Source organism: Gouania willdenowi (genome assembly GCF_900634775.1).
Source record: "Gouania willdenowi chromosome 24 unlocalized genomic scaffold, fGouWil2.1 scaffold_320_arrow_ctg1, whole genome shotgun sequence".
NCBI lineage: Eukaryota > Metazoa > Chordata > Actinopteri > Blenniiformes > Gobiesocidae > Gouania > Gouania willdenowi.
Window position 1 is genome coordinate 4,411,314 of NW_021144848.1, and position 23,090 is coordinate 4,434,403.

At 40.4% G+C, this 23,090-nt stretch overlaps 3 protein-coding genes across 4 annotated transcripts in view; 2 read left to right on the plus strand and 1 right to left on the minus strand.

Annotated features, from left to right (window-relative positions):
- The window catches only part of LOC114458184 (myosin-6-like), a 9,620-nt gene extending 329 nt beyond the window's left edge, over nucleotides 1-9,291 (minus strand). Inside the window, exons 1-3 of one of the 2 annotated variants that reach the window (XM_028440492.1) lie at nucleotides 9,158-9,291; nucleotides 6,252-8,577; nucleotides 86-3,708 (exon numbers count right to left, since the gene is read on the minus strand). In XM_028440492.1, coding sequence (XP_028296293.1) covers nucleotides 86-3,708; nucleotides 6,252-8,416 — 5,788 coding nt within the window. In that variant the 5' untranslated portion in view covers nucleotides 8,417-8,577; nucleotides 9,158-9,291. The remainder of the gene's footprint in view (nucleotides 1-85; nucleotides 3,709-6,251; nucleotides 8,578-9,157) is intronic. The other variant, XM_028440493.1, reaches the window with a different exon arrangement.
- Nucleotides 9,257-16,704, plus strand: LOC114458189 (kunitz-type protease inhibitor 1-like). The gene is made up of 10 exons (XM_028440500.1): nucleotides 9,257-9,711; nucleotides 10,682-10,839; nucleotides 10,917-11,058; nucleotides 12,208-12,378; nucleotides 12,537-12,569; nucleotides 12,666-12,791; nucleotides 13,711-13,761; nucleotides 13,839-14,009; nucleotides 16,306-16,365; nucleotides 16,440-16,704. The coding sequence occupies exons 1-10, from the start codon at nucleotides 9,306-9,308 to the stop codon at nucleotides 16,619-16,621; spliced, it is 1,500 nt and encodes a 499-aa protein (XP_028296301.1). The 5' UTR covers nucleotides 9,257-9,305; the 3' UTR covers nucleotides 16,622-16,704.
- A 1,627-nt stretch (nucleotides 16,705-18,331) lies between these two features.
- Nucleotides 18,332-23,090, plus strand: part of LOC114458187 (pleckstrin homology domain-containing family G member 3-like) — a 36,718-nt gene continuing 31,959 nt past the window's right edge. Inside the window, 2 exon segments of the mRNA XM_028440497.1 lie at nucleotides 18,332-18,460; nucleotides 22,691-22,819. Coding sequence (XP_028296298.1) covers nucleotides 22,721-22,819 — 99 coding nt within the window. The 5' untranslated portion in view covers nucleotides 18,332-18,460; nucleotides 22,691-22,720.

Here is a 23,090-nt window from a genome sequence, read left to right on the forward strand (position 1 = left end):
CGCTCTAACCTACGGGTTAGATAAAGTCAGTTAGCACTAACTAGCTCTACTCTGTTGGATAGGTTAATTCAGAGTTGGCACTAACCTAGGTGGTGTCCGTCGCGACTCTTGGCTCTCAGCTTGTTGACCAGAGACTCTGCAATGTCGGCGCGCTCCTCGGCCTCGTCCAGCTCGTGCTGTAGCTTGCGTATCTTAGCGGTGTTAGCATTAGCCGCTTGCTCCCCCTCCTCTGCGGCATGTTTGTAGGACTTGACCTTGAGCTGCAGCTTGTCCACCAGCTCCTGCAGACGCGCCGTGTTCTTGCGGTCCTCCTCTGTCTGGTAGCTCAGCTCTTTGAGGCGCCGCTCATACTTTCGTGCTCCTTTGACGGACTCGGCGCTTCTCCTTTGCTCCGCCTCCAGCTCGTTCTCCAGCTCCCGGATTCGAGCCTCCATCTTCTGCAGCTGCTTCTTTCCGCCCTTCATGGCGAGCTGCTCAGCCTCGTCCAGGCGGTGCTGCAGGTCTTTGATGGTCTGCTCCATGTTCTTCTTCATGCGCTCCAGATGCGCGCTGGTGTCCTGCTCTTTCTTCAGCTCCTCGGCCATCATGGCGGCGTCGGTAATGGCCTTCTTGGCCTTCTCCTCGGCATTGCGGTTCTCCTGGATGATGTCCTCCAGCTCAGCCTGCAGGTGGAGCAGGTCGGCCTCATGCTTCTTCTTCTGGTTGATCAGGCTGGTGTTCTGAGCGTGCAGCAGCTGCGTGCGTTCGCTGGCATCCGTCAGCTCCTGCTCGGCGAGTTTCCGGCTCCTGTCCGTCTGCTCCAGGCCGGCCCGCAGCTCCTCCAGCTCAGCCTGGATCAGGTTGTTCCGGCGCTCCAGCAGAGCTATGTTCTCCCGCAGGTCATCGTTGGCATGCTGAGTGTCGTCCAGCTGCAGCTGAGTGTCTTTGAGGAACATCTGGAAGCTCTTCAGCTGTTTCTGCGCCTCTGCTGCTGTTCTGTTAGCCTGACTCAGCTGGATCTCCATCTCGTTCAGGTCTCCTTCCATCTTCTTTTTCACCCTAAGGGCCTCGTTTCGGCTCCTGGTCTCTGACTCCAAGGTGGACTGCAGGGACTCCAGCATTCGTTGGTAGTTCCTCTTGGCCTGCTCCATCTCCTCGTCCTTCTCAGCAAGCTTTCGCTCGATGTCGGCCTTCAGCTGGTTGAACTCCAGCTGAGCTCGGAGGATCTTGGTCTCTTCATGCTCCAAGGAACCTTCGGCCTCCTCCAGAGCCGACTGCAGCTCAGACTTCTCTTGCTCCAGCTGCTTCCGGATCTTCTCCAGCTCATGAGTGCTCCGGCCGCCCTCTCCGAGCTGGTCCGTGAGGTCAGAGATCTCCTCTTGGAGGTTTTTGTTCTCTCGTTTAATGGTTTCCAGTTGGTCCAGGGACTCCTCGTAGGCATTTTTCAGCTTGAAGAGCTCTGTGCTCTGAGAGCGAGCCTCTTTCTGCGACGCCTCCAGCTCACACTGGGACTCCTCAAACTTCTGCTTCCACTCTGCGAGGACTTTGTCGAAGCTCCTCTGCTTCTTGTCCAGGGCGGCTGAAGCTGCATTGGATCTCTCCAGGTCTAACATCAGGTCCTCGATTTCATTCTGCAGACGGTGCTTGGTCTTCTCCAGAGACGAGCACTTTGCGTTCACAGCCTCGATGGCCTCCTCGGCCTCCTGCAGCCTCTGCACCAGCTTCTTCTTTGCTTCTTCCAGCTCCTCAGCCTTCTGGATGCCATCGGTCTCGTATTTCGTCCTCCAGGCGGAGACCTCGGTGTTGGACTTGGACAGAGCTCTCTGCAGTTCTGCTTTGGCCTCCTGCTCCTCCTCAAACTGCTCCCGGAGCAGATCACAGTCATGGCGGGCAGACTGAACGGCGTGTGCGAGGGCATTTTTGGCTTTCACCTCTTCCTCCAGCTGCCGGCGCAGATCTTCCACCTGCTGGTTGTAGGAGTTCTTGCCTCTGGTGAGCTGAGAGATCAGACTGTCTTTCTCCTCCAGCTGACGTCCCAGCTCTCTGTTCTCAGTGAGCAACTTGGCAGACTGTGTGGTGAGGTCCGTGGCGCTGCGCTGACTTTCCTCTAGTTTGCTCTTGTACTCACTCAGGTTGTCCTCCATGGTGCGACACATCTTCTCCATGTTGGACTTGGCCTTCACCACACCCTCCATGTTGGAGTACAGATCATCCAGCTCCAGTTTTAGTTCGCTCTTCTCCTTCTCCAGCTTCTGCTTGACACGCTGCAGATTATCGATCTGCTCCCCTAGCTCGGCCACGCTGTCGGCATGCTTCTTCCTCAGCGTGGCGGCCGTGGACTCATGCTGGAGGGTGGACTCCTCTAGCTCTCGGCGCAGCTTCTGAAATTCAACATCTCTCTTCTTGTTGAGCTCCACCTGAACGGAGGTGGCTCCGCCTGCCTCCTCCAGCCGCTCACTGATGTCCTCCAGCTCCCGGCAAAGGTCTGAGCGCTGCTTCTCCACTTTGGCCCGTGTGGCACGCTCAGCGTCCAGCTCCTCCTCCAACTCCTCGATGCGTGCCTGGTTCTCCTTCAGCTTCTTCTGGAGCTGCACCAGGGCCACCTGCTCGTCCTCCAACCTGGATGTGACCTGTGAGATTTCAAAGTCCTTCTTCTTCAGTTTCTCCTCTAGCTGCTGCTTGTCATTCTCCACGTCCATCAGGCTCTCCTGCGTTAACTTCAGATCTCCTTCTAGCTTCCTCTTAGACCGTTCCAGGTCCATCCGCACCTTCTTCTCCTGCTCCAGAGAACCCTCTATGTCGTCCACCTGCTGCTCCAGTTTAGCTTTAGCTTTGCTGAGACTGTTGACTTTGTCTTCTTCGCTCTGAAGATCGTCCAATGTCTGCTGATGGGCCTCCTGCAGTGCTCTCTTCTCCTTTGTCAGCTTCATAATGGTTTCATCCTGAGAGGCCATCTCCTCCGTCAGGTTCTTTACTTTGTTCTCCGTGGCGTGTTTCTCCTTCTCCACCTTGGCCAGCGTCAGCTCCAGGTCATCGATGTCCTTCTTCAGCTCTGAGCACTCATCCTCCAGCTTGCGTTTCTTGGCGGTCATGTCAGCGTTGAGCTCCTCTTCATCCTCCAGCCTCTCACTGGCCTCCTTCAGTTTGGCCTCCAGCTGGATCTTGCTCTTAATGAGCTGCTCAGAGCGTTCCTCTGCATCTGTCAGCATGTCCTGCTCCGACTGGATCTGCAGAGTCAGTTCATTCTTCTCCTGGAGGAGAGTCACAATCTTCTCCTCCAGCTCCTTCCTGCGAGCTTCAGACTTCTCCAGTGTCTCTTTGATCTTGTTGAACTCATCCTTCATGTTGGCCATCTCCTTTTCTGATTCGGCGCTCTTCAGCAGGGGTTTGATCTTGAAGAACAGCTTCATCCAGGGCCAGTTCTTCACACCCAGGAAGGAGCGCAGGTTCCACTGGATGACCATCAGTGCGTCGCGGCGCTCCACCAGCTTGGCGAACTGCGCCCTCATCAGGAGTGCACGCGCATTGGCCTGAATGCGCGTGATGATCCGTGACAGCTGCTCGTCTCTCATCTCCTCCAGGGTTCCCAGCAGACCTGCCTTGAAGAACACTTTGGTGTGACCGAACTTGTACTGAGTGTGATCGATGTCCAGAGAACCCAGGAGCTTCTCAGCACTCTTCTTACAGTCCATGAACTGACCTTCAGGAATGGACGAGGGGTTCAGGATCCTACACACACACACACACAGACACACACTGCTCCTTTAATGACTCAGCGTTTCACTTTTTATCAGAGATCTTAGATTGTATATCCTGTATCAAAAACTGGTTGTCATCAAATGATCTCCAGATAAATTCTAATAAAACATAAACTCTGATCATGTGATTAAAAAGTCTCTTGGTGTTTGATCAGTTCATGTCTTTGGAGGGTCACTGTCATCTACTGACTAAAAACTGTTTTATCATCTGACAAATATCTCTAAAGTCAGACATCTATTATTAAAATCAGATCTAGAACTGGTCATACACACATTTATATCATCACACATGAACTATTGTAATTCTACATGTTTTAATAAGTCGACCCTAAACAGACTCCAGATCGTACAGACGCTGCTGTCAGACTTTTAACTGGTGCTTCTAGAACATCCCATATTACCACCATTCTTTCTACTCTGCACTGGTTCTAGTGAAGTTTAGAATAAACTATAAATATTAGTTATTACATTACATGAGCGTTACATGGTCAGACCCCTCAATATATCTCAGACTTGTTGTACCCCTACACTTCAGGGTGAAGTCTTCAGTCTTCAGACCAGGGTCTCCTAAAGACCCTAAAACTAAATGTAAAACCAGAGGAGACCTGGTGTTCCAGACTCTGGAATAACCTGCACCAGTCTCTCAGGGAGCTCAACTGTGTGGTTACTTTTAAAAACTGTTGAAGACTTTACTTTACAGAAAAGCTTTTAGTTACTGGATTATAAATTATTATCCTTTTATGATGTTTATGTACATGTTTTATTATTCTATTATGTTGCACTTGTACTTTTACCATAACTCTGTACAGCACTTTGTGATTTTATCTGTAAAAAGCCTTTTATAAATAAACTACTTACTTACACACACACACACACACACACACACACACACACACAGTTATTATTCTTATCTTTAAAGGTTAATCAGTATTTACATTGCTATTAGGGTTGGGGTCAATTACCTTTTTCAATTACAATTATGTCCTCAATTATGATTATGGTAACTGGCCTTTTTTTTGCAATTACAATTTAAAATAGTTATTTTGCCCCTGAAAGTCAATTACAATGATGTTCTGTTACAAAATTTTAATTACAATTAATCACAATTACTGAGCCTGAAAAAATTAACCTCATAAAACATTTTTTGGGTTTTTCACATTTTTCATGGCGTACTGCATTTTCACCCCAGATCTACGGTGGCTGGGAAGTGTCAGGTGAATGTATTTACAGAAACGAACACAAATGCAAAATGGCTACAACGGAAGTGTTTCCGACGGATCGGTATTACAGACGGACACGTTTCTGGCAGATGTTTTTAACGCACCAGAACAGAGAAGAAGAAGAAGAACACATCGAAACGCGTATGAAAGTAAGTGAAAGTTGATTAGGATACTCTTATATTTTTCATATCAGGCTATCATATCATAATACCCGTCCGACTGTCCAACTGTAATACCGGTCCGTCGGAAACACTTCCATTGTAGCCATTTTGCATTTGTGTTCGTTTCTGTAAATGCAGTCACCTGACACTTCCCAGCCACCGTACACATCTTCTTGGCGACTGTTTTTGTCAAAAGCTACGAGCTACAAATCTAGCTACTTTCTCTGTGTTATCTGAGACTTTTCTGAGACTCTGACTGTAGTTACTGTTTTCAACAAGCAGCGGGGCTGCCATAAGCCCCTCCCACTTTCCAAAGCACTCCCAGCTACAGTCAGAGCAGTTTAAGGTTAGAAACTAAACCAAAATTAAGAAAACTAACAAACAAAAAATAAAAAAACTACTTCAGGTTGAGGGTTGGAGGCGATAGCTAGCAAATACACTCCACATAACAGTCTTAATTAAATTTGATATTCTAATATTTAACATTTCAGGACAAAAATGATCTATGTAATGTGGATCTAAAGCATCAAAGTCATTAAGTAATTAGAGAAACAGTATAAGGTCTTTTACCTGCTTTCTGTGAAGCAATAACACGTGTTATAAATTGGTGCTGTACAAATAAAGATCGATTGATTAGTGAACTTATTTAGAGACGTATTGGCCTCTTTCAGTGGAAAATAAATCAAGTAAAAAACAAGAATCAATAGAAGAAATTTTATTTGTAGTTCTAGACATATTCTGGGTGCTTTTTACTAACTTTTCATCTTTCTTTTATTCTTCTCCTGCAGCGTCCATTACAATTACATGTAAATGGCCAATCATGCAAATTAGGCGATTACATCATTTAGCGACTTCTAGCGCCTATTGGGACAGCCAATAGTTACTGTCCTTACTGAGGGGTTGGCAACACTGCTGATGACAGCCTTATCTCAGGAAAAAATCCATGTCAATCACAAATACAAACTCAATTATTATTACAACAGCAACAGATTTTTTCAAATACAATTATAATTACACAATAATTGTAAATTAATGACCAATTACCCAATTATGATTATGATTGACCCCAACCCTGGTTGCTGTCACTGTGGGGGATGATCAGTGATGTTTGGTGCTGGTATTGGTTCTCCTACCTGTAGCGCTGCTTGAAGTCTCCGTAGAGCACCCGGTTGGGGAAGCCCTTCCTGCAGATGCGAATCCCCTCCAGGACTCCGTTACAGCGCAGCTGATGCATAACCAGACAGTTGTCCATGGCTCCAGGCGTCTTGGTTTCATTGGGAATGAGACAACGGACAAAGTGCGGGTGCGTGGTCTTCAGGTTTGTCATCAGCTTGTTGAGGTTCTCCCTGTGCAGAGCTGACACCGTCTGGAAGGACGAGCCTTTCTTCTTGGCTCCTCCTTTGCTGCTTCCTTTATCTCCGCCTTCAGCTCCTGTGTAGGTGGAGAAGAGCTGACTCAGCAACTTCAAAGAGGACTTCTGGAAGAGGCCGGCAACCGTCTCATTCAGAGGGTCTTTGTTCTTCACTAGCCAACCGCTGATGTTGTAGTCTACTGTGCCCGCATAGTGAACCAGAGCGAAGTGAGCCTCGGCTTTGCCTTTGGTGGCTCTGGGCTTCTCAAACATCTTGTTCTTGCCGAGGTGGTTGTCATACAGCTTGGACTTGAACGTCTGGTCACTGGCTTTGGGAAACATGCACTCCTCCTCCAGGATGGACATGATCCCCAACGGCTTCTCGATCAGGTCAATGCAGGCCTGTAGGTCCATCCCAAAGTCAATGAACTCCCAGTCGATGCCTTCCTTCTTATACTCTTCCTGCTCCAGGACGAACATGTGGTGGTTGAAGAACTGCTGCAGTTTTTCATTGGTGAAGTTGATACAAAGCTGCTCAAAAGTGTTAAAGTCAAAGATCTCAAACCCAGCGATGTCCAGCACTCCTATGAAGTACTGACGGTGCTGCTTGGTGTCCAGAGACTGGTTGATCCTCACCACCATCCAGTTGAACATCTTCTCGTACACAGACTTGGACAGAGCTCCAAGGGAGTAGTACACTTGATCCACGCTCTGTCCTTTGGTCACGTACTCGTTGCCGACCTTCACTCGGGGGTGGCACAGGCCTTTGATGAGGTCGGCAGAGTTTAGCCCCATCAGATACGCTGATTTATCGGCAGCCTCAGTGCTGTCGGGCTCAGCCTGCTCCTCACGCTGCTTCTGTTTGAACTTCATGTTTCCAAAGTGCATGATGGCTCCCGTCAGCTTGTACACGCCCATCTTCTCATCCGCCGTGAAGCCCAGCACGTCGAAGGCGCTGTCGGTGGCCATCAGCTCCTCGGCATCGTTGATGGAGGCGACTGTCACTTCTCCTTGGGAGATGTAGGCGTAGTCGTATGGATTGTTGGTGATCAGAAGCATGTCCAGCAGCTCTGGCTTCTGGTTGGACAGGATCTGGTAGAAGATGTGGTAGTTCCTCTCTGCCTTCAGCTGAAAGGTTACTCGAGACTTCTCCAGCAGATATGTCTCAATGTCAGCAGAGGACAGTTTTCCGCTGGTGCCGAAGTGAATGCGTATAAATTTACCAAAGCGGGAGGAGTTGTCATTCCTGGCGGTCTTGGCGTTGCCGAATGCCTCGAGCGCTGGGTTGGCCTGGATGATCTGATCCTCTAGAGTTCCTTTGCTGCTGTCCTTCTTCACTGCTCCCACTGCAGCGATGCTGGCGAAGTACTGGATTACTCTCTTGGTGTTGACGGTCTTCCCGGCACCGGATTCTCCGGTGATGAGAACGGACTGGTTCTCACGGTCTGTCAACATGTACTGGTAGGCGTTGTCTGAGATGGAGAAGATGTGTGGGGGGGCCTCGGTCCTCTTCTTGCCCCTGTAAGCCGACACCACCTCCGAGTCGTAGACGGGGAGCCACTTGTAGGGGTTGACGGTGACGCAGAAGAGGCCGGAGTAGGTGTAGATCATCCAGGCTGCGTAACGCTCTTTAAGGTTGAACAGCACGGCGGGTTCGTGCAGGAAGGTGAACATGGCCATGTCCTCGATCTTATCAAACTTTGGAGGATTCTGAGGATGGACGTCGGATTCGTTCACCGTCACTGTGGTCCCGTCCTCCTTCTTCACCGTCACCTTTGCCCCCTCCTTGCTCTGGATCCGTCCCTTCATGTATTCCACCTTCTCGTCCACAACAAAACACTCGGTCTTGATGTCGAAGGCTCGCGTCTGAGCTTCCAGACGCTCCTTGTCCGACTTTCTGAGGAATGAAGCGGCTTTTCCAAACTCGGCCATCAGAGCGTCGCCCATGTTGGAGAGAGAAGATGGTCACGGTGCAGAGAAACCAGCCGAGGACGGACTGTGGCGCCCTGCAGCTGACGGAGACTTTATTGATGCTCCCAGAACCAAATGAGGAGAAAAGTGAAGATAGATAAAGCAGAGCACCTCAGGGACCTTTGGCTGTTAGCTTCCTTTTTAGGAGAGAAACACACAGAAGGTTTATCAGCACACGTCTGCTTTTAGAGCTGGAGACGACCTCTGACCCCCAACACACACACACACACACACACACACACACACACACACACACACACACACACACACACACACACACACAGATACATACACACACAGATATATATACACACGCACACACACTGACACACACACACACACACACACACTGATACACGCACACACGTAACATTCCCTAAAAACTTCATCACATTAACAGTTATGAAATAACAAAAATAAACAACATTGTTTACCTGTTACTGTAAATAAACATTTTTACAATAAACTGATTCCTCTGACACAGTGTGTGTGTGTGTGCCAGTGTGTGTGTGTCAGTGTGTGGGTGTGTGTCAGTGTGTGTGTGTGTACATCAGTGTGTGTGTGTATATCAGTGTGTGTGTGTATATCAGTGTGTGTGTATATATCAGTGTGTGTGTATATCAGTGTGTGTGTGTATATCAGTGTGTGTATATGTGTGTGCGTGTGCGTGTGCGTGTGCGTGTGTGTGTGTGTGTGTGACAAACCAAAGCCACTCACACAGTAAACAAACCGACGCCCTGCTGTGTGGAAACACTTGGATGACGTCAGAGTCACGTGTTAGCAGACTAACTGGTTTGCACCTGTGTGACGTCACAGGGCGGGTACAGGTGAGCTCCAGTGTTTCCTGAGACTACGGACGGTCACGATGGTCGGACCTTCATCCTCCTCTTCCTCACTGACCCCCCTACCCCCCCTCCCCCTCCTCCTGCTGCTAATCACGTGCTCTGCGGACGTGCGTGAGGACTGCGATCTGCGTGCCGGGAGGCAGGACTTCATGCTGGACGTCGAGGACGCGGTGATCGCGGGCGCGGCCCTGCTGGAGACCACGCGCGTGCCCGTGGCCGAGGACTGTGAACGCGCATGCTGCGGGAACGCGCGCTGCGACCTGGCCCAACTGGAGCCGCCCACCGCTGAAGGCAGGCGGGCGTGCGGGCTGTTCGCGTGCGTGCACCGGAACCGCTACGTTTGCCGGTTTGTGCACCAGCCCGGCTTTGACACCTACATCAGAGTGGGCGTGTTTACCAAGTACCTGGAGGGGCCGCAGGGAGCAGGTGGGGTTTACACGTTCTCCTTCTGTGTGTGTGTGTGTGTGTGTGTGTGTGTGTAATATCTACACACTGACCCTGGATCCAGATGTTCAGGCTCCTCCTCCTGCTCAGAGTTTATTCAGGGTCTGCAACCTGTGGTTCTGAGGCCTAATGTGGCCCTTTGACTCTTATACAATGGCTCCTTATAGCTTTAAATAAACTATTGAAATAAATAGTATTTTTTTACAGAGGTTATTAATGATTAATGACAAATAAAATCATGATATAACAATTTATGAACCTAAAATAAATCAGGTTGTACAATGACTCAGCACATTCCTACAACATCTACAGACCATCAACTTTCCTCCACCTGTGACTAACCTTAAGTTTTAAATCCCTGGTAAGAAACTAAACCAACAAAAACACTATTTCTGGAAGAAAATACAGATTTTAATTGTGTGGGAACAGATTCATTTAACCACCAATGTACAGGTTAAATATGTATGTTTTATGTGTGGCAAGAAATGAGTAATTAGCATGTGTTGATCACATGATCATGTGTTATTATATTCATGTTACTTTTTATAGACTTTCATATACATTAACTATAAAAATCTACTTTATAAACATTGTGTTCATGTAAACTGAGATGTGTAAGAATTTGAAGATAAAGATACTGTTTTATTTATTGATGTTATTTATTTTATTTTAAACTGTTTTTAAGTTTCCATTTACATGATCAATATAAATGAAATCAAACATTATTCTATATAATTATAACTGTATATAACGTAATCCACTGTATTGTCTTCATAGAGAAGGTATTTATGGCTCCAGGAGGACTTTAATCCAGGTGAGATGAGGTTAAATGGTTCCTATAGAGTAAAGGTTACAGACCCCTGGAGAACCTCAACCTCATGATGCTGCTTCCATCTACACAACCTGAGCGTGTGTGTGTGTGTGTGTGTGTGTGTGTGTGTGTGTGTTCCAGAGGCGGAGTCCTCTCTGGTAGCTGTTGTGGGCCGTGATGTCATCGTGCAGCCTGGTGACTCGGTGCTGTTAAACGGTACAGAAAGTTTCTCAGTGAACTCTGACATCAGAGACTACAGGTGGGAGGAGCTTAGTGGAGAGAACAGCCTGAGGATGGAGGTCAGTGAGAGGGCGGGGCTGCACCTCTTCTCCCACTCTGTCCTTATACCTGCTGCTCTGTGATTGGACGTTTTCAGAAGACGTCCCTAGTGGACCAGGTGAGACTGTCCAACCTGTTACCAGGACAATACATCATCCAGCTCACTGTTACCGATGGCAACAGGAACCAACACAGCACCAACGCCTCAGTGATTGTCCTCAGCCCTGAGAAAACCAGCTGTAGGACACACACACACACACACACACACACACACACACACACACACACACACACACACACACACACAGGGCCTGTTCTATGAAACTAGATAATTCTATCCTGGATTGCTCTCTGTTAGCTTCAGCTAGCTAAACATTCTCCGTCACACAGAAGCTGTACTATGAATCAGGATAGGAACTCGCTAAGTTAAACCAGGTATTTTCAGCCTCGCTACGTGCACACTTCTGTGACAGGGGGCGGAGTTAGCAATGTCAGACCAATCACAGTCATTGAGGAATAATTCTTTAAAAATATGAAGAATTAAAATCCATAATTTAGACCAAAAACAAGAATAAAAGTAGGAAGTAAAAAACACAGACAGGAAGTGTTGTTACTGTTAACAATGATCAATATTCATCCATGGGATGATAAACGGACAGTGTAGTATCAGCCTCACTATAGAGGATGAATGGATTACTGTAGATCACTCTATCACATATAAATCTACGTCTTTCACTAAATGAAACGATTAATAATTTGGGGGAGTCGTTTGTTCATAGAAAGTCCTCCCATTATTTTCTTATAACTTTTCCAAATTCACTATTTTATATTAATTATGATAAAAACAAGAACGTACATGTGAAGTGTTCATTATATCCAGGAGTGAAGACTTTGTCCACATCTGTTGTAAACAACTATAATTTAATGTAACACCTCACAACGACACACATCTAAAAATATATGAATTATTTGACATAAAGGACCTTTTTTTTAACAGTAACACAAATAGTTACTTTACTTAGTAATGAGTTATTTTTATTATAGAGTAATTCAATTACTAACTCAATTACTTTTTAGAACAAGTAGTGATTAATTATAACTAATTACTTTTTTAAAGTAACGTTCCCAACACAGTATATCAGCACACACTGATTAAATACAGGGTTAGAGAGGACAGGACCAGAGTACACACACACACACACACACACAGTTAGTGATACACACACAGTAACACACACACACAGTTGAACTTGTCAGACTAAAATATGAGACACACCCTCTCACACACCCACACACTGGTTTCACAAGTTTTCTGTCTCCTTTAATGTGCTTTATGGTTGTTATTGTATTTATTTATGTGTGTATCACTTACTGTGTGTGTGTATCAGTGTATTGTCGAGCTCCAGTCAAAGTGGGTCCATGTCGTGCATCGTTTCCTCGGTGGCGTTACAACTCCTCCACAGGAAGCTGTGAACACTTTGTTTACGGAGGATGTAAAGGAAACAACAACAACTACGTGTTTGAGAAGGAGTGTGTGAGCGCCTGTAGAGGAGTTACAGGTACACACACACACACACACACACACACTGCTGATGGAATCTGTTACTTTACAATATTTAACAATAACTGATAACTCCGCCCCTTTGATGTGACACCGATCCAGGTGTTAAATTACCTGGTTAAGTTAACGTGTGATTGTGTTGTTGTGTTTGTTCAGCGTCGTCAGAGAGAAGTGTTTCTCCTGCTAAAGGTTAGACCCACAATGCACCTGTTCATGTTCTCAGTGAGAGGAGCACACACTGAACACCTGTGTGTGTGTGTGTGTGTGTGTGTGTGTGTGTGTCAGTGTGTGGCTCAGCCTGTGCTTCTGATCACATCACCTGTTCTGATGGATGTTGTTTACATCGAAGTCTGGAATGTGATGGAGTGACTCACTGCATCAACCAATCAGACGAGGAGCACTGCAGCAAACGTAACACATACACACACAAACATACACACACACACACACACACACACACACAGTAACACACATACACACACACAGTAACACATACACACACACAGAGTAACACACACACACACTAACACACACACACACACACACACACACACACACACACACACACACACACACAGTAACACACACACAGTAACACACACACAGTAACACACACAGTAACACACACACAGTAACACACACACAGTAACACACACACTAACACACACACAGTAACACACACAGTAACACACACACAGTAACACACACACAGTAACACACACACACTAACACACACACACACAGTAACACACACTAACACACACACACACAGTAACACACACAGTAACACACACACAGTAACACACACACACACACAGTAACACACACAGTAACACACACACAGTAACACACACAGTAACACACACACAGTAACACACACACAGTAACACACACAGTAACACACACACACACACACACACACAGTAACACACACACACACACACACAGTAACACACACAGTAACACACACACACACACAGTAACACACACACAGTAACACACACACAGTAACACACACAGTAACACACACACAGTAACACACACACAGTAACACACACACACACACACACACACACACACACACACAGTAACACACACACAGTAACACACACACAGTAACACACACACACTAACACACACACAGTAACACACACACAGTAACACACACAGTAACACACACACACACACACACACACACAGTAACACACACAGTAACACACACACACACACACACACACACACACACAGTAACACACACACACACACACACACACACACACACAGTAACACACACAGTAACACACACACACAGTAACTTCTTCTCTTGCAGTGAATCAGACGTTTAATCGTCTTCTGAGCATCAGTGTGGATCATAGGAAAGGTAGTGGAAACCCTCATTCTCACTAGTTTCACTAGTATCACTAGTTTCACCATGTGTTACTGTGTGTGTGTGTGTAGCGGTGTGTACTGAGCCCCCGGTAACGGGCCCCTGCAGGGCCAGCTTCTCTCGGTGGTTCTACAATCCTTTGGATCAGAAATGTTCCCTCTTCACATACGGAGGTTGTCTAGGCAACAACAACAACTTCCACGATGAGGCAACGTGTGGCGACGCCTGCAGCGGCATCACGGGTAACACACCAGATACACACCGGGGGTATTCCAGAAAGCAGGTTCAATAAACTCTGAGTTAATAGACTCTAGGTATCTGATTCATTTCAGTAAACCTTGGGTTACTGACGTGCACGTTAAACAGCAATGGATCAAAGGTTACACGAACTACCATGGTAACCATCTAGAAGAGAGTGATTTATTCACCCTGATGGTGAAATAATCTGTGTTTATAGAGGAATATGAGCCTGTTCTAAAGGTGATCACACAAAACGCCACTTCAGAGACGATAGTCGCTTAAATCGCCCGTGATTAGTCACAATATTTGGTCGCTATCGCACCAGGGATGTGACGACCATTTAATAATATAAATAAAATGTTTGTGTGGAGGCGGGGCATCATGGCAGGGAGGGCTGATTGCTTCTTCTACAGTCGTATGTTTGCAGCTCTTGTCATAGACAGCTCTACCTGTACTTATGGTTTAAATCATCAACTTATAGAGTTTATAAAGGATGAGTTCAGCTAAAATATAATCCTAATTTAGAAGGTGTATTTAAGGTGTATTTAAGGAGTATTCCACTTTAATTGGTCCCAGTAAGATAGACAGTGACGGCCGCCTGACGTCATTTATATTGATTTTTAATGTAACGTACGCTAAAGAGTCGTCTGTACGTCCAAAAAAGACGTCATAAAAAAATTAACTGTCTGGATTCAAACACCCGACCCAACGCTGCCAAGTGCACTTCTTTACCCTTTACGCTACCTTAACTTTCACACCATGTGATTAACTCTACGGTTAATAATTATACATCCACCTGTAATTCTGTGATAAATACAGTGAATGTGGAGCATTAAAAGTGTATTAATTTAAATGATCATCTCCTCCTTTATATTATCTACAGGTTTATATTCAGTGAATGTTTTAATGTAGATCAACCTCTCAGTGTCTAAATGATCTACATCTATAATGTTAGAAAGAAAACTAACGTTTGATAAAAATAAACCTTAAACAACATAACATTAGTAATGATGTGAGCACGTCTGTGGTGTGTGATGTCACTAATGTGAGTCAGTCAGAAAAGTGTCAATGGTTCATTAAAGTGTTCAGGTGGGCGGAGCCAGCTAGAAACCCAGGGTTTCTTTGATAAAACCTGCCAGTGACCAGGTTTAGTTCAGAGTTACCATGGTAACAGACTCAGAGAAGAACATACCTTGCGTTTAGGAATGAGATACTCAGAGTTAGAACAACTACACAACATATACACAACTGCACAATAACTACTAGGGATGTAACGATTCACTCAACTCCCGATATGATTCGATTCACGATACTGAATTCACAATACGATTCTCTCACGATTTATTTTACAAAATGGGACTGTAGACAAATAAAAATATTCCTTTATTTTTTTTGGAAAAAAACTATAAAATACTGTGTTATTTTCCTTTTATTTTTCATTGTCAAAAGAATTCCTTGATAAACTATTCAAAACAATGCAATTTAACTAAAAATAAATCTTGAATGAAATAAATAAAGGAATAATACAAATGAAGAAGAAGCCTATTAATTTAAATTCTGGTTCTATAGTAAACAATGCAAAACTGCATAACAGTTATTTTTATTTTTAAAAGTGCAACTGAAAATGTATTTTGTGTCTTAACAATTGCACTGATTTACATCAGATATTTGTTTGGACCAGCAGAGGGCGCTGGTAACCCAGTGGTCGGTTGGCATGCAGATATTCTAGCAGTGAAGAAGAGATGCTATGCTAGCAGACAGAGCTAATAGAAAAACGTGACTTCTACAGATATTCACATAATATTACAGATATTCTTTGGTGCTAAAGGGGTAAGGAATCATTTATGAACATGTTTAAGAGTAGAAGGCGGCCAGAAAGAAAGTAGTAGCAGATTCCGCCCACTGTGTTCACTGCTGGACAAGAGAAGGATAAATATATAGCGCCCTCTGCTGTTTAAAAAAAGTACTGCGATTCAATTTTCAGAAAATCGATATGAATCGTGATACCTATGAATCGATTTTTCACTGCATTACGATTAATCGTTACATCCCTAATAACTACACTAACTACACAACAGATACACAACTACTGCACAACAACTGTACAACATATACACAACTGCACAACAGCCACACAACATTAACACTCAATAAATACACAGGAACATGTGACCAATGCTGTGTGTGTGTGTGTGTGTGTGTGTGTGCGTGTGCGTGTGCGTGTGTGTGTGTGTGTGTGTGTGTGTGTGTGTGTGTGTGTGTGTGTGTGTGTGTGTGTGTGTGTGTGTGTGTGTGCAGAGAAGGATGTGTTCTCCAGAGGACTCTTCGAGCATTTTAAGGATGATGAAAGTGACTCAGGTGATGACAGTTGTGTTGTCATGTTACAGTTGTGTAGTTGTGTTACAGTTGTGTAATTGTTTTGTGTGCCCTAGGCTCCATTGCTCTGGCTGTCATCCTGGCGGTGGCCATTTTGGCTCTACTGGCTGTGTGTTTGTACTGTTTCCTGCAGAACAGGAAGAAGCGCTCTCATAGGCCGGTGGCCACTGGCCCCGCCCCCATGGCCCTATCAGAGCAGGACACACTCGTTTACAATAGCACCACTAAACCAGTGTGAGTGTGTGTGTGTGAGTGTGAGTGTGAGTGTGTGTGTGTGTTGTTTCTTTTTTTTCTGTGTTAATAAAGTTGTGTTTAAATGGAGCTGACTGCTTCCTGTTTTTGAGGTCATGTGACCGTGCTGAGGCGGCCCACTATTACTGTGAAAAGTCAATGTCTAAAGACCGCCCACAGTCCAACTATTGTAAACAGGAAGTGTTTTCAGACCAATGAGCACAGCTGAAGAAAGAAAGAAGAAATACCCTTCAAAATAAAATGTATGAGTAAGAAGATTAATGAGAAGAATCATTAATATTCATTGTTCTGCTACTCGCTGAAGGCGCTCACATTGTTCTCTGCTGGTTTTAGCTTCTGTCTTTCATCCAAAAACTGAAATTATGGAATTGATCATTGATTGGCCTTCCCCCACACGCTAGCTCAAGGCTTTTTCACCACGGATGTGTGCAGACCTGACACTCCGCCCCCCTTTAGCACCGCCTCCTTTCCCCCTTCGCCACCAGGAGTTTAGTTTTCTGAACCACATCACATCATCTGACTGTATCAGAGGGAAAGCAAAAGGTTCATTTTGTCAGAAGTGGCTGGAAATCTTCTCCTCTCCACCAGACCCACCTCCCACCCCCCATTGCTTTTGAGCTCTTTGTGTGTAAGTAAGTAGTTTATTTATAAAAGGCTTTTTACAGATAAAATCACAAAGTGCTGTACAGAGTTATGGTAAAAGTACAAGTGCAACATAATAGAATAATAAAACATGTACATAAACATCATAAAAGGATAAAAACATTTATAATCCAGTTTTTAAAAGTAACCACACAGTTGAGCTCCCTGAGAGACTGGTGCAGGTTATTCCAGAGTCTGGAACACCAGGTCTCCTCTGGTTTTACATTTAGTTTTAGGGTCTTTAGGAGACCCTGGTCTGAAGACTGAAGACTTCACCCTGAAGTGTAGGGGTACAACAAGTCTGAGATATATTGAGGGGTCTGACCATGTAACGCTCATGTAATGTAATAACTAATATTTATAGTTTATTCTAAACTTCACTAGAACCAGTGCAGAGTAGAAAGAATGGTGGTAATGTGGGATGTTCTAGAAGCACCAGTTAAAAGTCTGACAGCAGCGTCTGTACGATCTGGAGTCTGTTTAGGGTCGACTTATTAAAACATGTCAATGATGATATAAATGTGTGTATGACCAGTTCTAGATCTGATTTTAATTGCTTGTGTTCCTCCACAAAAGGGAATTCAGTCTAAAACCTGCCTTTTCTCCTCAACTCTCCTTCTGTTATTTCATGTTTCATCTAAGAAACGAAGCTCCGCCCCCTGCAGCTCCACTTCCTGTCCTCTATGTTTTATGTGATTGTTTTTTCATGTTTCCTGGTCAGGATGTACCTGAAACTGAATTTCCCTTTGGGGATTAATAAAGTATAATCAATCAATACTCACTGATTCATTCATTCATTCATTCACTCTATCAATCATTAATAAGTTTATTCATTCATTCTTTCAGTGGAGCCTCTGCTGTAGCTTCCCTCCACCACCGTAGAGCGCTATTTCTCCTCAAATGTAAAGTTTTCAGTTTCATCACATATAAAACGTTCCTTTATTATTCTCTCTCATATATCTATACATCTATATATCTATATAGATATATGAGTATTAGGATTAGGAGTTAAAAACTTTTCACTTTCACTGGTTAAATATCAAAGCCTGAGGGCGGGTCATCGGACATTCAGTGCGCATGCGCACAGGCGCTTGCAAAGATTGAGGAAACGTTAAAACCTTTTGATCGACATCACGACGAGGGTCACTGACATCATCAGAGCGAGGCTGCACGAGGAAGACCTGTAAGTGTGTTTAAAACAATATGATCAATATTCTTTCAAATCAATAATGAATTAAACACATTTAAGGTCAAAGTCCAGCTGAACTAAGTCACTTATTAACCAAAGGTAGGAAGCCCCGTGCTTTTATTTTGAAAGGGTTTTATTAAGTGACAACAACAGGAACTAAAAGATTAAAAAACAATCAGTCAAACTTCAGGTTTATAAAGATGAAATGATATTATTAAATATAATAGTAACATTAAATATAATAGTAACATTAAATATAACTGTAACATTAAATATAACTGTAACATTAAATATAATAGTAACATTAAATATAACTGTAACATTAAATATAACTGTAACATTAAATATAACTGTAACATTAAATATAACTATAACATTAAATATAACTATAACATTAAATATAATAGTAACATTAAATATAACTGTAACATTAAATATAACTGTAACATTAAATATAACTGTAACATTAAATATAACTGTAACATTAAATATAACTGTAACATTAAATATAACTATAACATTAAATATAATAGTAACATTAAATATAACTGTAACATTAAATATAACTGTAACATTAAATATAACTGTAACATTAAATATAACTGTAACATTAAATATAACTATAACATTAAATATAACTGTAACATTAAATATAACTATAACATTAAATATAACTGTAACATTAAATATAACTGTAACATTAAATATAACTGTAACATTAAATATAACTATAACATTAAATATAACTATAACATTAAATATAATAGTAACATTAAATATAACTGTAACATTAAATATAACTGTAACATTAAATATACTGTAACATTAAAATATAACTGTAACATTAAATATAACTGTAACATTAAATATAACTGTAACATTAAATATAACTGTAACATTAAATATAATAGTAACATTAAATATAACTGTAACATTAAATATAACAGTAACATTAAATATAACTGTAACATTAAATATAACTGTAACATTAAATATAACTGTAACATTAAATATAACTATAACATTAAATATAACTGTAACATTAAATATAACTGTAACATTAAATATAACTGTAACATTAAATATAACTGTAACATTAAATATAACTGTAACATTAAATATAACTGTAACATTAAATATAACTGTAACATTAAATATAACTGTAACATTAAATATAACTATAACATTAAATATAACTGTAACATTAAATATAACTGTACATAAATATAATAGTAACATTAAATATAACTGTAACATTAAATATAACTGAACATTAAATATAACTAGTAACATTATACTAACATTATATAACTGTAACATTAATATAACTGTAACATTAAATATAACTAGTAACATTAAATATAACTGTAACATTAAATATAACGTAACATTAAATATAACTAGTAACATTAAATATAACTGTAACATTAAATATAAATGTAACATTAAATATAACAGTAACATTAAATATAACTGTAACATTAAATATAACTGTAACATTAAATATAACTGTAACATTAAATATAACTGTAACATTAAATATAATAGTAACATTAAATATAACTGTAACATTAAATATAACTGTAACATTAAATATAACTATAACATTAAATATAACTGTAACATTAAATATAACTGTAACATTAAATATAATAGTAACATTAAATATAACTGTAACATTAAATATAACTGTAACATTAAATATAACTGTAACATTAAATATAACTGTAACATTAAATATAACTGTAACATTAAATATAATAGTAACATTAAATATAATTGTAACATTAAATATAACTGTAACATTAAATATAACTGTAACATTAAATATAATAGTAACATTAAATATAACTGTAACATTAAATATAACATTAAATATAACTATAACATTAAATATAACTGTAACATTAAATATAATAGTAACATTAAATATAATAGTAACATTAAATATAACTATAACATTAAATATAACTATAACATTAAATATAATAGTAACATTAAATATAATAGTAACATTAAATATAACTATAACATTAAATATAATAGTAACATTAAATATAACTGTAACATTAAATATAACTATAACATTAAATATAACTGTAACATTAAATATAACTATAACATTAAATATAACTATAACATTAAATATAACTGTAACATTAAATATAACTGTAACATTAAATATAACTGTAACATTAAATATAACTGTAACATTAAATATAATAGTAACATTAAATATAATTGTAACATTAAATATAACTGTAACATTAAATATAACTGTAACATTAAATATAACTATAACATTAAATATAACTGTAACATTAAATATAATAGTAACATTAAATATAATAGTAACATTAAATATAATAGTAACATTAAATATAATTGTAACATTAAATATAATAGTAACATTAAATATAACTGTAACATTAAATATAACTGTAACATTAAATATAATAGTAACATTAAATATAACTGTAACATTAAATATAACTGTAACATTAAATATAACTGTAACATTAAATATAATAGTAACATTAAATATAATAGTAACATTAAATATAATAGTAACATTAAATATAATTGTAACATTAAATATAATAGTAACATTAAATATAATTGTAACATTAAATATAATAGTAACATTAAATATAACTATAACATTAAATATAATAGTAACATTAAATATAACTGTAACATTAAATATAACTATAACATTAAATATAATAGTAACATTAAATATAACTGTAACATTAAATATAATAGTAACATTAAATATAACTGTAACATTAAATATAACATTAAATATAACTATAACATTAAATATAACTGTAACATTAAATATAATAGTAACATTAAATATAATAGTAACATTAAATATAATAGTAACATTAAATATAACTATAACATTAAATATAATAGTAACATTAAATATAACTGTAACATTAAATATAACTATAACATTAAATATAATAGTAACATTAAATATAACTGTAACATTAAATATAATAGTAACATTAAATATAACTGTAACATTAAATATAACATTAAATATAACTATAACATTAAATATAACTGTAACATTAAATATAATAGTAACATTAAATATAATAGTAACATTAAATATAATAGTAACATTAAATATAATTGTAACATTAAATATAATAGTAACATTAAATATAATAGTAACATTAAATATAATTGTAACATTAAATATAACTATAACATTAAATATAACTGTAACATTAAATATAATAGTAACATTAAATATAACTGTAACATTAAATATAACTATAACATTAAATATAACTGTAACATTAAATATAATAGTAACATTAAATATAACTGTAACATTAAATATAATAGTAACATTAAATATAACTGTAACATTAAATATAACTGTAACATTAAATATAATAGTAACATTAAATATAACTGTAACATTAAATATAATTGTAACATTAAATATAACTGTAACATTAATATAATTGTAACATTAAATTATAACTGTAACATTAAATATAACTGTAACATTAAATATAACTAGTAACATTAAATATAACTAGTAACATTAATAGCACTGTAACATTAAATATAACTGTAACATTAAATATAATAGTAACATTAAATATAATAGTAACATTAAATATAATAGTAACTGTAATAGTTTAGGTGGAGGATCCTTTAAAACTCAGAGTTCAGTGTTTACACAATGATGACATCATATCAGGAAAAGGTCATTTGTTTACATTTGGTTAGATGTGTGTGTGTGTGTGTGTGTGTGTGTGTGTGTGTGTGTGTGTGTGTGTGTGTGTGTGTGTGCGTGTGCGTGTGTGTGTGTGCGTGTGTGTGTCTTTAGACTATAAGTGGATTAAGCTCCACGCATCAGCAGCAGCCTCACTGAACTGTAACCATTTTACCCTCTGAGCCTCGTTCACCTGCAGAGGTAAACTTCCTCCTGTTTCTGTAGTTAATGGAACATTTAAGGGTTCTTTAAGGTAACAGAGTGTGTGTGTTTAATGTGTGTGTGTGTATGATAAATGTGTGTGTATGATCCAGGTCACGTCTTCTCTTGTTATGTAACAGTTAATTGATCCCTGTGATGTGATTGGTTGGTCAGGAGTTGTCAGTCACGCTCACCTTAAGCTTTTATTTTGAAAGTCTGGCCATGCAGTCAGAGGGATGCTTTTCTTGTGAAAATGCTGAGTTTTTCTCTCCCCACAGACTCACCCTGTGACTCCGCCTCCTGTGGTCATGGCGCTCAGTGGTCAGCTGACCTACCTGGAGCGCGTTGTCATGGAGATATTGGACACGGAGCGCACGTACGTGTCAGACTTGAGGATGGTGGTGGAGGTGAGTTTAACACAGCGCTGTCAGTGAGGGGGCGGGGCCAGAGCCATCTTATTATTATTCACTAACAGCAGATTAGCTGCTAAGGGTCTGTCTGCAGGTGCTGTCACGTGACGCCGGTACAGCGCTACGGTGGCCTTGGAGGCCATTCTTCATTGATGGTGGAGGCCAAACCAATATTCTGAACTTTATTTGACTTTATGTGGAAAAATACGAACAACTCCAGTGAATATGTCAATACGACAACATACATAGAAATTAGGGGAAAAAAATG

What these genes read in the sequence shown, in the direction of transcription:
- LOC114458189 (XM_028440500.1), top strand. Translation starts at nt 9,306, where the DNA reads ATGGTCGGACCTTCATCCTCCTCTTCCTCACTGACCCCCCTACCCCCC. An exon ending in GGAGGGGCCGCAGGGAGCAG is followed by an intron (nt 9,712 to 10,681) that starts GTGGGGTTTACA and finishes TGTGTGTTCCAG; the next exon opens with AGGCGGAGTCCTCTCTGGTA. An exon ending in AAGTGTTTCTCCTGCTAAAG is followed by an intron (nt 12,570 to 12,665) that starts GTTAGACCCACA and finishes TGTGTGTGTCAG; the next exon opens with TGTGTGGCTCAGCCTGTGCT.